Raw genomic sequence first — 17,019 nt, forward strand, 5'->3', positions numbered from 1 at the left:
TGTCATATTGTGTGGTATTCTCTATATTGCATTTTGTAAGCATGCATTTACGTGTGCAACATGGTGAACGTGCAGCAATCCACCGTATAAAGATTCATTAAATGAATTCTATTTTTTTGTACATGTTCCTCATAAAGGCAGGCTACACAGTTGGACAAACAGCAGGTTGTTCAGGCCTAGCATACAGTTTCAGGCCATTTCACTGGGTTATGGGAATTCCCCAGGTCTCAGTGAAATTGCTTCCCCCCTATTCACCAGTTTCCTTAAAAAGCGACTCTGTCCGATAGAAGCCAGTGTGTGGGTGAGTTGTTGTTTATTTATTTTAACATTTGAGGTAACAGAGCAAATTTTATTTATTATTAATAGTTGCAGTTGTGGTTTGTTTCATTTAGTTTTTTTTTTACTTCTAGGGCAGAATAACTTTATGTTGTCATTGAAACAAGTGATGTTAGTTTGAGTTTGGAACCTTACATTATAAAAAGACTGATTTCTACCTTACGATCTTTATTGTATGTTTTGTAATATATTCATAGGCAAATATGGATGTAAATCCATGTTGAGAACCAAATAACACTGTTTAAGCTTAAACCTGAAATGTATTGTTTATCACTCAAATTACTATTAAAGCCTGACAGAAATAAGCTTGCCAATCTGTCACACAGGTTCCTTTGTTGTCTAGGCTTTTCATTCTCAGTAAAAATAAATACATTACAAAAAAAGTAATATGAAGAGCCTTTTAGAATTAACATTTTTTAGGAGAATATTTGGAGCCGGTGCATGTTTCTGGCATATGATACTGTTCATTGAGGATGTCTTTAGTTTAGGGCCCGAGAAGACAGCTGGAGTCACTAGTAGGCTGACAAAAGGACATTTTGTATAAAGCAGCACAGAGCTGATGACTATCAGCTGCATATATCCGATGCTAGAGATTGGAGACTGGTCTGTCCTTTTGTCTTAACAGGGTGGGGTACATACATACTGGTCTGTCTTTCTGCATTCAGAAAAATGTTTCAAATATTTTAAAAGTAGATGGGAGGAAAAAACAACAAGTGCACAGTTTATTACCCGTGAGGACTAAATGATGAGTGACATTTCCTGTATCCTCTGGCTTTTGTTTTTGAGCTTGGTAGGGTCAGAGTCACCAGCCTGTTTGTGTTTTTAGAAGTCTGAGACTGAAGCACTGTGCACCTATAAATAAGAACAAGGTTACGACTGGCATGCTGTGTGAACTGTATGTTTGCTTTATTCTGGCATGGGGCACTGAGAGTCCACATATATGATTATAATTATATTGTTTGTTGTTTTTTTGTTGTATTACAAAAGAGGCATGTTAGAACAAATTTTGTATGGATAAAAGGAATTTACAAATAAGTTTCTCACTAATTCACTTATTGTCTTGTACTTTTTTTTATTTCTTCATGAACTGCTCTGCAAGGCAACAATGCAGACTACATTTTTGGTTAAACATTTTGGTAAAATTCCAATTGGACCTCTTTAATCAGTTCGACAGTATGAAAAATACCATGTAAATGTGTATTTCATAAAAGTTGTATTCAGCTTACCTTTTATATTTCTATGTATTTTATAAGGATTTTTAAAAAAGGAGTAAAACCAACAATCACAAAAAAGGAAACTCACTTTTACTAAGGAGTATAGTGAAATCCTGTTTCAAATACTCTTATCTGTTTTTGATTAGAGTATTTTATATGAGCTTTACTTAAGTATTATTTGATTTTTTTTGGCCTAAGAGGAAGAAAAGGTGGGGCTATAAATAAAATTAGTCATTCTGATGAGTTTGGATACTGTACAGTGATAATAAATCATGCAATCTAACATCATTTGCAAACTGGGTATTTCCTGTGTTAACACAGCATGCCTCCAGATAGGACCTCCAAGGCTGATGCAATGACATTTTACCTTTGTCTTAAAGGTTTTTTTGGACAAGCAGTGGTATTTGTTTTGTTATATAGTAACTCATATACTTTCCTATACATTTTAAATACTTTTTGGTAGTTTGATTCATAATTATGACCCATCATAGATCTTCAGTTAACCAAAGAACGTTTTTTTTGTAAATCATTAAGTAACTATGGGTTACCTGTTGTTTTTTCCCACAAGATGTCACTATTGTTCTAAATGATTCATGTTTGGTAAATCAAGGGCCTGAAATAAAGCTCTGACAATTGTAGCACAGTGCTTCTTTACAGATTCCTTACTTGTGACTGACAAAACCTTTAGAAGGTAAATTGCATTTTACTTCAAGACCAGGAAATCATGTTATTTAAATTTCATCATGTATTATTTGAAAGTAAATATATTCCTATTACATATTAACATATTAAAGTCAAAACTAAAACAATTAATAGATGAATCAATTAGTCAGCAAAATGCGAAGACTCGATAGACACAATAAAAAAATGACATTTTAGTAGAATTGTTGTGTTATATACTAAACAATAATTGATGAAGAGAAAGAATGTCTTATTAATTAGTAATTAAAGTAATAACGTTTTGCCCTTATCACAAGATGAACATTGTATATATCTGAGCAGCTTATATACAACATATGCATGTCTCATTTACCCATAGTGTGGACTCAAACACCTTAGTGTGACTTGAACTAAGCCTTATTCCCCTCCCAGTTCAGAAGAAATGTGTGATGCAATCACAGAAAACCCCACCAGCCCCTTCTCTAAATTCATCAATGAATGAAAAAGTAATTCTGTGAAAAGCGTTGGGTTTGTCCCTGGACTATGAGTTGCAATGAGTTTCAATAGGTTAAAAAAAAGGCTAACAAATTAATTGAAATAAGACAAAAATCAGGCTGCCGTGTTAATCACCCTAGTTTCATTGTGTCATACAAGCCGTTCTTGCCATACATTTAAGTACAGATTTGTAGACCATCATGAGTCATTCCGATCACATCTTTAGCATGAATTAGGAATAAGTGAAGCATTTCGCTCCAATGTTTACATTACGGTAAACGGCTCCTGTTGGTGCCCCGCTGACAGAGAGCTGCGCCCTGATTGGTCCGACGGGCTGTCAGTCAATCGCTGTTTACATCAAACGAGGTGGAAATTCCCGGGTTACAGCATAGACCAGTAGACCACTTCCGCAATAGATGTCTGGGTAGAGAGACGAGAGAGGCCACTGCGAGCTGAAAGGTATCTAGACAAAAGAGACCTCTTTGTTCTTCCGTTTGTCGTTTAACTCTACATTGGGACTGACTTCGTGCATCGATTAAAGTATCTGTAGTGGGTAGAAAAGAGGAGCTAACGGCTTACTGTCCCGCACTGTCATCTAGTGTTAGCTAGCCGACAGCTAACAAGGATGTTGCTAGCAATTTGCATGACAACAGCGAAAACTAATATTAGCCTTTTTCAGCCAATCAAGGTAGCTATCATTTGCTAGATTGTGCTTTATTTGACTCTTGTCTATTGGGTAGATGTTTGTTCGCAGAATTCACCTAACATCTAGTGGTTTTTCCTCTGCTTTTGTCCTTTTTTCCTTCGGATATGAACGTTGTATTTGTGATATTTAGCCATCACAACCGTTAGCACATTCCTACCATATGTTTCACTCTGCCAGGGTAGCATAACGATGCCTCTGTTCCTGCATTTGTCCTTTTTAAAGCTGAAGGCTGATCGGTATTTTCTTCAACGGGCTTTACCAATAGTTTACTCTCGTCCTGCTATAAATGATAAATAAACTGCAAGAAGGGTTGAACGTTTTTTCTTGCTGGGTAACTCACAGAAACAATACATAGAGTGGGTGGTGTTTTATTTAATATGTGACAAAGGAGTATCAGGAACGCCATTTGTTATATTTTCTCACACTGAAACATAACAGGTTCTGATCATTTGTTTCCTTCCTCTGCATGGACATATGGGTTACTTTCGACATTTTATGTTGCCTGTTTGATCAGTGCACTTTTCACTTTTTGGTCAAATGTAACTGTTTAACATGGTTAAGTTTCTTGCAAACAGTGTAACATCACAATTCTTTAGTCTTTCATGTTTAAAGTATTTACTATCAGCACCTATTGTTTTACAAAACACGTGTTTGTAGAAACATAATAATAATAATAATAATCTGTTATTTTAAGTTCTGTTGTCGTTTACAGTACTTTTCAAGTTTGTAATTATGTTGTAATTAACCGTTTGTATCTTCTTTCCACAGTTCAGAAGATCATGTCTAGGAAGTAAGCAACGGCGATGGAAGGGAAAGGCCCGTACCGCATCTATGATCCAGGCGGGAGTGAGGTTAAGGCCAGGGAGGAGGCCGGAGGGGGCAGCAGCTATCGACAGCTACTGGAGGAGAACAGCATGCTGAGGGAGAGGATGAAGGGACTTAAGAGTCTAGGTAAGTTCCTCAAGACGGCTTGGATACCACCCAGTTGTGGACAGCATTGATCATAACACATGAAGATATTATTATTGCAGATTGGTGTGTATATAAAGAGCATTCTTTTAGTATTCGTTTTCAGCTTGCAATTTGCAGCAGCACGAAATTAGTTTTTTGATATTTATTTTTAGTTCACCATTACAAATGACAAGACGAGGCCTCATGTGACTAGCTGACTTACTTAAAGTAAAAATAAACCCATAGGGGAGGGAAACTGTCATGCAGCAAATGTACATGGAATGTTGTAAAACCTGATGATCTTCATTGGGGGTTTGTTGAAATGCTTGCTTGTGTTGACAACGGCCTGATTGCTCCTTGTGTGACTCACCAAAGGAGTGTTACTTCTATGTAATGTCTCGATAAACCTCTTTCGCAAAGTGATGACTGCTCGTGCTGATGGAGTGAAGCAATGCCTCTCTCTTTAAAACGTATAGGTGATTTGCTGGAAGAGTCTCAATCAGAGGCATCAAGGCTCCGGCAGCGAGTGGAGGAACTTGTGAGAGACAACGAGGCCCTGAAGTCCTCCAGCTTTGCTGCCAGTCTTTGTATGGGAGGACCCATTCAGACTGAGACGCAAAGTAAGTCTCTCATACTAGAGGATAACTATGACTTTATTTGTATTACTCGGGGCAGTGTTGTAACCATATGGGATGCTTTTCTACCTTAACGTTGTATTTACCTTTGACTGAATGGCTAATAAACTAGTAAACTATGTTTATACCCCACTGCAGAGCAAAGGGAGGAGCAAGCAAGCTGTTTAGGGAAGGCCCTACAACCAGAGAAGCCTAATGTAAGCAACTGGAGAATGGTTACTTTATTCCTAAAAGTGTAATAATGCAATTAGCACTGCGAGTTCTATGGTGCTACTTATTCTTTGCTCTTTACAGGAGGTTTCGGCGGAATTTGAGGTTTTGAATGTAGATGGAAAGACTTCAGAAGCCTTGACTGTACGTATCTGATTTAAATTGAGACAAATGATGATGAATATTTTCACAGGAACTCGCCTTTTTGTACTTTTACCAAATATCTAACATGTTTAAAATATCAAAATGCTTGTGGTGCTAATTCCCAAAGGTGATTTATTTTTGAGTGACTTATTTAGGCTAGATGAAATATTTCCTTTTTATAACCATTTCCTTTAATATTAGGAACATATCCTTAGTGTGGTGACTCACCATCAAACTCAATACTGGTAGCTCCAGCCTGAGTCAGCCTGGGGAAAGTCCAGGATTTTTACTGGCTGATTCATTCACACTCACACTTCATCCTAAAGGATGTGCTAATAGGACACTATGCTGGAACATTTCAGGCCCAAAGGTTGGCAAAGTTTTGGCACAGTTCCACACCTAAACAAAATACATTTGGTAAAAATTTGACCAATTCCGAGGTCTGTATTTAGATCCAACAAGAAAAACTGGTTAGCCTTTCCAGATACATCAGCTGCAGCTTCTCATGGATAAAGAAGCAACATGACTCTTACACTATGGTGTTCTTTCGGTCTTGTGCTGGTTGAAATACATTTGTAATATATTCAGCCGGAAAATTGAATTGACTGTCTATTTACCTGTATGCGTTATCTCAAGGCTGGGTTGGTGGCAGGAGTAATCCCCGTCCTGCCTCAGGAGAACATAGAGCTAGCCAGCCAGCTTAAGAGACTAGAGAGCTCCTTCAGCATATTCGCCGAGGAGTCCAACCCGAACCAGCTCCTAGCTCACCTCGGTCGCATGGCTGTGGAGTTTCACCATCTTTCCTCTAAGGTCCAGAAGAATGAACAGAGGACTTCCCTCCTACAGGTATGCCACACTGCTGCTGACAGAAATATAAAATGCCAAAGTCAACATCACCCGGTTTTTCTTTTAAGCTTTTTATCCAAAATGACTTTATATGCACTTGAAACTCGGGTTGGTAATAATGGTAAATATAGTTGTTCAAAGGATCTTTATCCTGTCCAATCATTTCCTTTGACCCGAGTTAAATGATTGGGAGGATCGGCCTGGCTATCATATGCATTGCAACTAACGACTTAGCTAGTGCTGCTAAATACTGTCATTGAAAATGAGTTGGCCACTCTGGGCTCGATTACTTTGTTTTGATACTTACAAACCACACAAGATTACCAACCCTAGCTTTAAAACTTTATTTTAATAAGCATTAAACAGTGGGAGCTCATGGCTTTTATAGAAGGATGTATCATGATGAATAACGCTTTTTTAATGTATAAATATACTAACGTTTCTAAAGTCTGAATCTATTTAAATATATTGACTTTAGTGACATTCTGGAACATAGCTTATATTTGTAGACCATTGAGAGAGGATAAAAGTCTTTAGTTTTTATGACGCATGTACAAAGTTCTTCTCTGACTAGTTTTCCCACTGCAACAGCAGTTCTGGTGTCGTATACAGTTATCCGTGTGGGCTTAGCATTTGCTACGTCATGACATTCACAAACAACTACAACAATTACTGCTCATGGCACTCGTCACAAGCTTTCCTTATTTGAGCAAATTTGAACAAATACCATTGTTGGTATGGCACATTTCTAACAATGTTACAAAGTGCAAAAAAAGCATACTTGCAGTTTAATCTTAAAATAACTTCCAATATAAATCTTAGGGATGATATGACATTGTTTTGCACATAAAGAGGAGGCTGCATATGTGTTGCCAGCACCAGTGGAAATGCGTCACGACATGGAACTTCCAAAAACCAATTTGGCCTAATTTAAAAAAAATAAATACAGCACTATTTGCAATGACTTGGATTATGTTTGAAGTCAAGTTTAATATTTATAATCTAAATAATTGTTTCCCCCAAACCTTTTTCCTAAATTGATTGTCGTCTATTTAAAAATGTTAAACAACATGTTGATGTCATTATGCAGAATCAGGCGTTGTTGTAGTGATTGTTTCTTCTCTGGTTTTGTAGACTCTATGTGAGCAGCTCAGACAGGAGAACAATGAGCTTCGAAAGAAAATGGAAGAGGATCATCACATCAGGAATCAAGACTTGGAACAGCTGAGGTAATGTTTTTAGTGTTCTCTTTTTGTCTGACTGCTTTGAGTTACTTCTGCTGGAGCTGCACCTTTATTGTTAGAAAGGTCAAAGGGGAGAAAATGGTAATATCTGCACTGTACGGCTTACAAATAATACAACCCCTTTTGACAGATTATTCCAATTCCTCTATACCTTTTTTGAATGTAATAGAAGCAGCCCTCTTATAATATTTGACACTACTTTTACTTTGTCTTGCATTTGGCGCTAGACCATGCTTTCACTTTGATGGGGGATTATTCCACTGCTTTCTGTTTGCGTCATTGAGCTGAGCGGGGTTCTTCCCAAAGAAACTTCCTGGGGCCTTGTTAAAACTCTGGGATGGGACATTGCTCACAAACGCTATCATTTTTCTTTCTTTGCCAATTCAGACAGGAGAATCAGAAACTTAAGGAGCTGGTCACAGGAGGAGCGGCGGCATCAACCACAGCGCCACCTGACACCGAAGCTCCTGAGGCCAAAGAGGAGCCTGTGAAGGAAGAATCGGCCGCTGTAAGACCCAAGATGGAGGCCACCACACCGCAGAAGGTAGTACAGAGACACTTTTCAACTTTGCCTTATTTTGATCAATCTGTTCCACTAACACAGCATATACATTGTTATTTAAAGCCTTCCCCTTTTTAGAAAAAGTTCCTCAATGACTTTATGACTTACCATGTGATGTTACAGTAATGGAGGAATGTAGAGCATTAAGACATTTTTTGTGTGCCCCCAGAGTGGAAAAGCTGCAGAGAAAACCCCAACTAAGCCTTGTGATGTCGAGGTGTATGAAAAGAAGATCAAGCTTTTGGAGAAGCAGAGAAAGGATGTGAGTCTTTTTTTGTGCTTACTGCTCATCCTCTTTTAGCCATAGGGGAAAGTCTTGGTATGCTTTGTTTCCTATATGTCAATTGTCATTTGTTTCACTTTCTGCCAACCCTTCCAGGTACTGGAGGTGAACAAGCAGTGGGACATTCAGTGGAACTCCATGAAGTCACAGTTTGAACAGAAGGTACAGTAATGACTTTACAGCTGTTGTGAAGGGTGTGGGAAGACATCGCTCTGTGTTCAACTTCTATAGAGATGTCAATGGAGAATTTGTGTCTTATTTCCTCCGGATTCCTCTTAAGAACATGTTATTATTGCTATTTCAATTCTTACTTCAAACAAGTTCAACATGTGGTCCTTTTTTATGAAATTACTTTGTTTCAATTGTTTCATTTTATACACATTTTATAAGATAATTATATTCAAAGCACTTGTACAAGGAAGTAACCATGTACAGTACATTGCAATAAATATCTACACTGTGTTCACTAAATATAAAGTCATGCTTGTGCTAAGATTGAACAGCCCGTTTGTTTAAAATGAACTCTATTCAACACATTTAGCATCGTACCAGTGGAAAAATACTTTTCTCTTTTTTTCATTTTCCTTCAAAGTTGTCATGTGGCAGGCATTTCGCAATTTGGAAATATCTTTAAGGAACAGAGGTCACTTATGTTTGTATGCATTAGTATGCAGTGAACCCCTGTGCGTGTGTCTGCGTGTGTTTTTTTTTTAATACACTTGTCCAGTGGAAAGGTGAATTCTTGCAATAGTTTGCTATTTGAACATACTTACCACAAGGCTTGTCACACCTCGGTGAGAATTCCCCTCACCTCTCTGGTACCCGCTGACTTCCTCCTGCGGTGCAGTCAGAGGGCAGCAGAGACACACATATGCACAAACTCTCACACTGATACTCACACACCTACGCGTGTGCACACCCACAATCATGAACAAACCTACATTCACACCTTGTTACACGGACACCATGTAGCTTCTGGTTTAGACCACAGAACCCTAGGTGCATCCATTTGCGTCACTCGGGTTTGTTCATATTTTACACAAAAACAGAACTGCGTCTGTTTGCAAAGGTCTCCTTGTTGCTGTGATTCAGTTTATAATTGTACTACACATATTTCTAAAGCTGTATCCCAACACACGCAACAGCTGATGTTTATCTTTACCAGATAGATGTTATCAAAAACCCGTTTTGTTTTTTTTCTTTTTGGTTTGTGTTTATGAGAATTGAGTTTTAGAACTGTTTACACGGTGACTTCTGTACACAACTAAATGGTTTAAAACGTCTCTCCAGATCACTGACCTCAGACAACGGCTGGCTGAGTCCCAGAAAACTGTGCTCGAGCTGGAGGCAGAGCGAGAGCAAAGGCAGCGCGACTACGACAAGAAGCTGCTGCTGGCCAAGTCCAAGATTGAAAATGTGCAGGTGAGAGCCACCAAGACTCTAAACCCAGGGTGAAGCAGGTCTAACATTTAAAAACATAGAGGAAGAGGTGTATTTGGATACTTTAAGAAAGGTGTTTCATAGGTTCTGTGTGTGTATGTTTCAGGGGGAGAAAGAATGCCTCAACTCTGAGACCACTGAGCTTAAGCAGAAGGTTCGCTACCTGCAGGATCAGCTGCTGCCGCTCAGCAAACAGAGGGAGTACCAGGAGAAGGAGATCCAACGCCTCAACAGGGTGAGTGCACTTCATCTCTATCTATCACTGCTTCTTTTCCACTGAGACGTTCCATCTAATACTTGTTTGGTCTTCAGGCTTTAGAGGAAGCCTTAAACCTGCACACCCCTTCATCCTCCCAAAAACCACCTGGTCAGGGTAACTTTGCCGATGCAGCCAATAACCTGAAGAAACAGGAACTGCTCACTCAAATTGCTGTACTAAAGGAACAGGTCAGTTCTTACCTGAAATATACATTCACACATATACATAGTTGTTCTTGCACTGAATTTCCACAACTGATGGAAATTGTTATTGTTTTGTGCTTCAGGTGAAGATCTTTGAAGAAGACTTCAGGAAAGAGAGAAGTGACAGGGAGCGAATGAATGAGGAAAAAGAGGACTTAAGGCGGCAAGTTGAGAGACTCCAGGGTCAGATCACTAATTTGACCAATCAGGTAAGCTGTGTGTTGACAGTATAGCTGTCCTTAGTGTGTGGCATGATAAGAAATGCCTTAGCTTTTTCTTTCTTGCATTGAATTAAAATCATAACTGAATTTCTCTTTCACTAATTGTGTTATTGTGTGTTTGTGGTTCAGCTTCACCAGGCACAGAACGAGTGTCAGAGAGAACGTACGGAGAGATGTAAGCTGGAGAGACTGCAGATGCAGCATCACAAACAGGTACAGGCTGCAGCTCAGATCTGACAGTGGAAGTGTTGCTGACATGTTGAAATGTGAATTACATTTGTGCTGTCAGCCTGGAGATGTATAGGTGACATGTTTGGTCCTTTGGCCATACTTTCAAATAATTTAATCAGAGACGATGCAGTCACTGAGAGTTGGGATGCGTCATGCAGTAGGATATGAGTCAAACCTTGCAGACTAGCGCCCCCTTGTGACAGAATGCAGTCATTCAGCTGACTGCAATAAGTTATTACACCAGGACAAGAACCTTACTTGGGTTGTCAGTGCAGCAGGTGGAGCGTTCCCACTCCTCAGTGGGAGGCAGCTGCACTGGTGTTGAAGGTCAGCGGTGGCCCATGCCATGACAGGGCCACAGTGACCTCGCTGAGAGTAGCAGCCGTGCACTGATTGGGGATCACGTGTGTACTTGTGATCCCTCGTAGGGGCAGCAGCAGGAAAGACGTACCTCAGACCCCACGTCAGGCTCAGTGAATGGCCCGCTGAGCCCTCCCTACTGTGGTCCCTTTGTGCAGGTGGGACCGCAGGGCCTTGAAGGCTGGCCAGTACACTTCCCTCCCCGGATGCCCAATGCAGCAGGCGCCACTGCCGCAGCCACAGCCGCAGCACCGCCCCCTGTACGAGACTTCCAGCCTGTTACCCCGGTAAGGGTCCTCCGAGGCCCCTCTGTCTCTGTCCATGCAGCGCCTCTGGTTCACTGAGGAAACACGGCTCTTTTCTCTCTCTCCTCTACTCCCCTTATCTCTTGGGAGGAACTTGTCATTAGGTCTAGCTAAAGCTCAACCTAGCCACGCTTACATTCAATAAACATTGTTAGGCTACGGCAAAGACTGTAGGGCTGCTGTGTTTGATGAATGGAGATACTTAGTGATTTCAACTACATTGGTGCTTTCTCTTTGGTCAGGGTTTTCCTTGGCAATCGTCATTCCCACAGCCCAGAGGGGCGAGAGCAGTAGGAGAAAGTTCAAGACCACCACCAGAAAATGCAGGTATGGTACAGCCAGCCGAGCACCCCCATTGTTTTTTATTCCAAATGTTTGTTGTAAATCTCATGTTATATATCTCAAAGCATACAGCTTGTGTTGCTCTGTGTGTGTCCTTATTGTCAATACAAAGACTTTTTAAAAGAGCAACAATACATTTGTAGCAGTAGAAGTATGCATTTCAATACTTTGAGTTCCCTATCGGTGGCTACACGGATCAATACATTCTGCTGTTGGTCTTACCTGAGATTTGCTGAGAAGATGAAGAATCATCAATTTATAGGATTACATAACACCACAGCTACATTTTTAGTGTGTAAAGCTAAGTTTATGACTGTGAAGGTAACTGAGTCTTGTTTTCCTGTGGCTGTAGATCAGTCCGCAGCGGCGGCGGCAGCAGCAGCAGCAGCAGCATCAGCAGCAGCAGCGACAGCAACGGGATTTGGAAAAAGGGAGCGACAGAACATTGACCCTGGAAAGCACTAAAGCATCACCGTACCCACCAAACGGAGTCTGGGTAGTAGCATGAAATCAGTTTGTTTTTGAGTTGACAAGGTGTGATTTGATCTATAATTTTCCTACTGAACTGTAGATATCCTATTGTAATGTTGTTTATACTTGCGTTTTATAAGGCTATTTGTGAAACACTTCGCTATTCTGAATATATACATGAAATATTATTTAGATTTTTTTTTTTTATCAGGAACTGAAGTCATTTGTTAAATAGGTTGGAATAATTAGCATTCTTTTTTTTCTCCAGAAAATATACCTGTGTGCTTGTATCACCGCAAAGATGTAACAACTGGACGCTTAGTTTGTTACTCGTAGGGTTACAGGAAGCCATTCCCCAATATGACTAAGACAACATACTCATTCCAACAATGAATGATTATATATACGTACATTAAATCATAGAATTTACAATGTGAATGTTGATTGATTTATGAAGATTTCTTCAATACCATTGATGTTTTAGAACTGTCCCATACGTGTAACTGTTCAAAAGTGGTTGTTGAAATACAAAAATTTTGGGAAATGAATTTTGATGGTATCATACCAAAAACATGATTGTGATTATTGATAATTTATTTATAACCTGCTGTTTTGATAGTTGCATTGACTAAGTGTAAATCATTGTCTTTAGTAATGCTGTTCTTTCTATGTTGTTAGTGTAATCCAAATATATTGTAGCTATTGACATTGTATGTTTGTATCAGACACAATACACAATGCACAGAACATACACAGCCTTTTTTTCCCCATGATGATGGACCTAATCTCATTAAACACAACACTTCTACTTGATTACAATTGATTTGACCACTCATTCCACTATTCACACTCACCTAACAGCATCTTGTACCACAGTTATGCCCCCAAATAGAAGTTAGAGCACCAAATCCTTTAGGCAATGGCTGTCTTCTCTTCTTACAGTTAATCCGTGTTCATTTACTGAGTTTAATTGCAACTAGTACTGACAAGTTCAATGTTTGTTTAAGATAAAGAAAGGAAAATATTCTTATCAGTATTTGGAAATCCTAGACCATATATAATGGCAGTTGAGTTAATACAACCCTCTCCCAGGATGTCTGACTGCTCTGTCTACTTCAACCAGCATTACATGCATACTGTCCTGTTGACTGATGTGATACAAAGTCAAGACCCCTGATACACAAGATACACACCCACAGAGATAATATGCTTTACCCTTTTAAAAGGATAATCTCAAATCAAGTCACCGTCCAACTGAATACCCATTGAATTTCCTTAGTACACGTCAGATGAAGGGCTCAAAAATGTGTGCAGATGAACTAGAAAAAGGCTCCATTTATCAAACAAGTTTAGTTACAGGGAACAAAAATCCTGATGGGTGAGAGCTGAAATGAGAAATTGCACTTTTGAATTGAAAGGTATGCTGTAATTACTGGCAGTTGTATTTTCTTGGTTTGTAGACTTTTCTTTTTTTTTTTTGCTGTAGGCAAAAGCACATGTGAGACTTTTTGTATTTGACTGGCTTAATAAATCTATTCTAAATGTCTTCTAGTATCTTACCCTGCTTATTCATGTTGAGACCATCCCCGTTTTTTTTATTGCAGAAATGTTGTTGCCAAAATTTTGCAACCTTATGTTCACCTTTCTATAACATGACACCCAAATAATATAAGCTTCTTGTTGAGAAAAGACTCCCCAAAGCAGTGTGATTTCCATGATTTATTACAATTAATTAATATGTATGATGTAAAAGCTAACAGGTCCTGGGAGGAGAAGATGACATTATGCTGTGTGATTGCAGGGCGGCTCGAATGCACTGAAGAACCGGCCTGAACCCCAGACTCCGAAGAGGCACCACAGATTGACTGTTTTCAAGCCTCCTCTTCATAAAACATGCCATTTTCGTAGATCAGAATCTGTTGACATTACTATCTTTAAGCGCTATTGATCCTGGTACTTCATTGGTTGGACTATATCGTATGAGGTGATCTAATTTGACCTCTGCTGTGTGTATAGTTGCAGGAGCAGATGTTTGCGGACGTCAGCTCGGACCTGAGAAATGCCGATACTTGGGTGCCACCTCATCACTGGCTTCCCGTCTGGGCCCACCAGAAACTTTTCAAAGTTCCACTTGATGTCCGTCAGCTTCATGGGCTCCCAGAACAACCTACTTGGGTCGCCCAACAGGTCTCCTACAGGAGGGCAGGATTTCTGCGTGGCACCCAGGACAAGATGTCAAACAATGCAGGAAGAACTATTCAGATCTCTGACTCAATACAATAATGCAGAAAAACTCTGTTACAAGTCCTGTATTAAAACTGAACATCCTAAAGTATAAGCATGAAAATATACTTAAAGTAGAAGGACCCATTTCAGAATCATATTTTACTCTTTATATCACTGGATTATAATTATGTCTGCATCTTCCCCCTGTCGCAGCTGGTAAAAATAAAGCTCTTTTTAATGACTGCTGGGTTGTTTAATCCACAATAATATATTATAATTTGTTATTTGATTTTTAATCTGTACTTATAATTCACACATTTGCCAAATAAAGAGTAACTTAAGCTGTCATAAATAAAATAAAGTGGCAATTAAAAAACAAGAAATATCACCTGAGGGAATTGAAAGCGTTTCCGAGTGGGTGAGCAAATCATGCATTTTGTCAAGTAAACTAACCCTTTAATAACTGAATTGATGTACAGTAGGTATTTGAGAATTAAATCACACTCAGACGTACCTTAAGGAATGTGAAAACCTCTTGCTCGTCTTTTCCGTTCACGTCACCTTTCTCAAACATCAGGAAGTTTGGAACAAATCCATTGCCTGGTCTAACATGCCTGGAATTCAGGAAGAGGGCAGCTTATCAGTTGACAGGCCTCTGAGCACTTTGGGCTTGGCAGCTGCCCTACATTCACTACAAGCTGAGGAAAAACATGTCTATTGCAGTGGCTTTGCTATGGATACCCCGTGATGGAACCTGAGACATAAATGATATGCGTGAAGCCACTAACCGAAACTGATCTATCGACAAAGGATGTTTTCCCTGACTAAATGAAGCTTTGGTGATTGAAAGAGGATTTACCATTATTGCAAATTCCTCCGTGCATCCAGCTTTGTAGGTTCTTAAGTTCCAGACAAGTACAATGTATAGTGTATTGTGAGAAGCTTGAGACTCAAATACTCTTGGTTTCATGTCTACAAGCTAAAAACAAATCAAGTATCAAGGACTTTAAAGTTTCCTAAAAGAGTTCATTTTGGAGGGAAAATACATTTTACTTTATTTAATTGGTTTGGGTTTAATGTGTTTTTATTTACTGAGTTGTTCCTGTCCTTATACTGATTTGCATTGAATAAAACCATTTCTCACTTTAGACCTGGCAGAATTTCATGTTTTTGCCCTGGTTCCTGCTTCCCAAACTGGTTGCAGGGGAAGCCGAAAATGGTGAGTCCAAGAGCTTTCATCTCTTCGTGAAGTGCATTCAGTTCTGATGATAAAACAAATAAATTAGAGAAGCTGAATTTTTGTAATGTAAAAAACTAAATATGGCTTTCGTGGCGTTTCTTACCCACATACTGGAAGGTGAAACCTCAGTAGGTGGCCACGTTGATGAAGAGGACACTAGTGCCCCTGTAGTCGCTGAAGTTCACAGTGCGACTGTCGTTTAGAGTCTTGGCCTGGTATCTGTAAATATCCCCATCTGTTGATTCACACTGCTGGGAGTGCAAACACAGGTCACAGCAGATAAGTTTGTTTTCACAGGCCAACGCAATCTTTATTTTCTTAAGTGTAGTATTTTTTGCTAATAAAAGATGCTTGCTGAACATGTAGCCTATGCAAAAAAAAAGCATTCAACATTACCATATCTGGCAGGACAGATTATGTCAAGGGTTTGCTTTGGATTTACATTTACTACAACGGCCATACTCTAGTCACGGTTATGCTTTGGCATGGAATTGACCCCTGTTACTACAAACAAATGTTTAATCAGGTTGAATTTCAGCCTAACATTCAACCCAATGCTATCAATGATTCGTTTTCATCTGCGTCACTTTCTGTGAAATTTACAACGACAAAACAACACATTTTAAACACAATATGTTTATAGCAGCCCTGTCCCAAATATTATTAAACGTCATGGTCATTAATTAATACACAGACATACTGAAGATTTAATTTCATTAAATCAATCACACATTTAAAATAAATAGTCAGTTCGCCTGTTGAAGCTTAATGATGTTTAACACAGCAGCTGTTCATCATTAGGAAAGAGAGTGACGTCAACGTATAAGGTCCGTCTCTCTATATCTATCTTGATTGATCAGATGAAGGTGTTGTGGTGGATATCAACAGGTAGCCTACCTGTGTCAGTGGGCATCCAGCGGTGAATGGCCGCAGCAATCCGAGCAGCAGCAGCGGTAATAAGGGCTGCATCATGCCGCCTTTCGCACTCGTTGCTCTGAGTGTCTCTCCGCTTCTCCCTCGGGATTAATAAAGTCCTCTGGCTGGGGGCGGAGGCGCGGAGGGCCGTACAGCTGCTGAACGACGCCTTCTGGTGGCTAGAAGTGTACAAAGTGAGATTGGCCCCTGTATGGATAAACGCAGTCTGTAATTGAACATAAAGGCTTGTCTTTTACTCAGCCATTACTATTTAAAACTTTAGGCTTAGGAAGTAGCCTACATTTTAAATAAAGTATACCCTGATTATTGTTTCAAAATGTATTCTTATAGACTTTAGGTAACATACAGTATATTGTTATGATACTCATTAATAACTGCCATATACATCTGCTATACGTAATATATGCATCTGTCCATACCTCCTCATTCCACAGAGTAAAGTATTTAAATACTTTCAATGTATTCCACATATGTATATATTTCACATCCTCAAATCTGT

At 39.4% G+C, this 17,019-nt stretch overlaps 2 protein-coding genes across 6 annotated transcripts; one reads left to right on the forward strand and one right to left on the reverse strand.

The window, feature by feature from the left end:
- The first annotated feature begins 195 nt into the window (after positions 1–195).
- On the forward strand, positions 196–13,664 carry tnip1 (TNFAIP3 interacting protein 1). 5 transcript variants are annotated; one of them, XM_063876073.1, is made up of 18 exons: positions 196–301; positions 4,180–4,362; positions 4,839–4,982; positions 5,136–5,194; positions 5,292–5,351; positions 5,988–6,197; positions 7,332–7,426; positions 7,829–7,985; positions 8,173–8,265; positions 8,383–8,448; positions 9,577–9,708; positions 9,833–9,961; positions 10,039–10,173; positions 10,272–10,397; positions 10,539–10,622; positions 11,069–11,287; positions 11,548–11,632; positions 12,000–13,664. In XM_063876073.1, the coding sequence occupies exons 2-18, from the start codon at positions 4,215–4,217 to the stop codon at positions 12,110–12,112; spliced, it is 2,055 nt and encodes a 684-aa protein (XP_063732143.1). In that variant the 5' UTR covers positions 196–301; positions 4,180–4,214; the 3' UTR covers positions 12,113–13,664. The 5 variants fall into 5 exon arrangements, with proteins under 5 accessions (XP_063732143.1, XP_063732141.1, XP_063732144.1 ...); XM_063876071.1 differs by lacking the exon at positions 196–301 and adding an exon at positions 3,044–3,164; XM_063876074.1 differs by lacking the exon at positions 196–301 and adding an exon at positions 3,044–3,164 and having other exon boundaries at positions 11,159–11,287.
- Positions 13,665–13,824: 160 nt separating this feature from the next.
- Positions 13,825–16,703, reverse strand: gpx3 (glutathione peroxidase 3). Its single transcript, XM_063876081.1, has 5 exons — positions 16,482–16,703; positions 15,688–15,835; positions 15,489–15,606; positions 14,859–14,958; positions 13,825–14,329 (listed from the first exon to the last, which is right to left on the reverse strand). The coding sequence occupies exons 1-5, from the start codon at positions 16,554–16,556 to the stop codon at positions 14,108–14,110; spliced, it is 663 nt and encodes a 220-aa protein (XP_063732151.1). The 5' UTR covers positions 16,557–16,703; the 3' UTR covers positions 13,825–14,107.
- Between the last annotated feature and the right edge of the window lie 316 nt (positions 16,704–17,019).

Source organism: Eleginops maclovinus, chromosome 23 (genome assembly GCF_036324505.1).
Source record: "Eleginops maclovinus isolate JMC-PN-2008 ecotype Puerto Natales chromosome 23, JC_Emac_rtc_rv5, whole genome shotgun sequence".
In the NCBI taxonomy this organism is placed as follows: domain Eukaryota; kingdom Metazoa; phylum Chordata; class Actinopteri; order Perciformes; family Eleginopidae; genus Eleginops; species Eleginops maclovinus.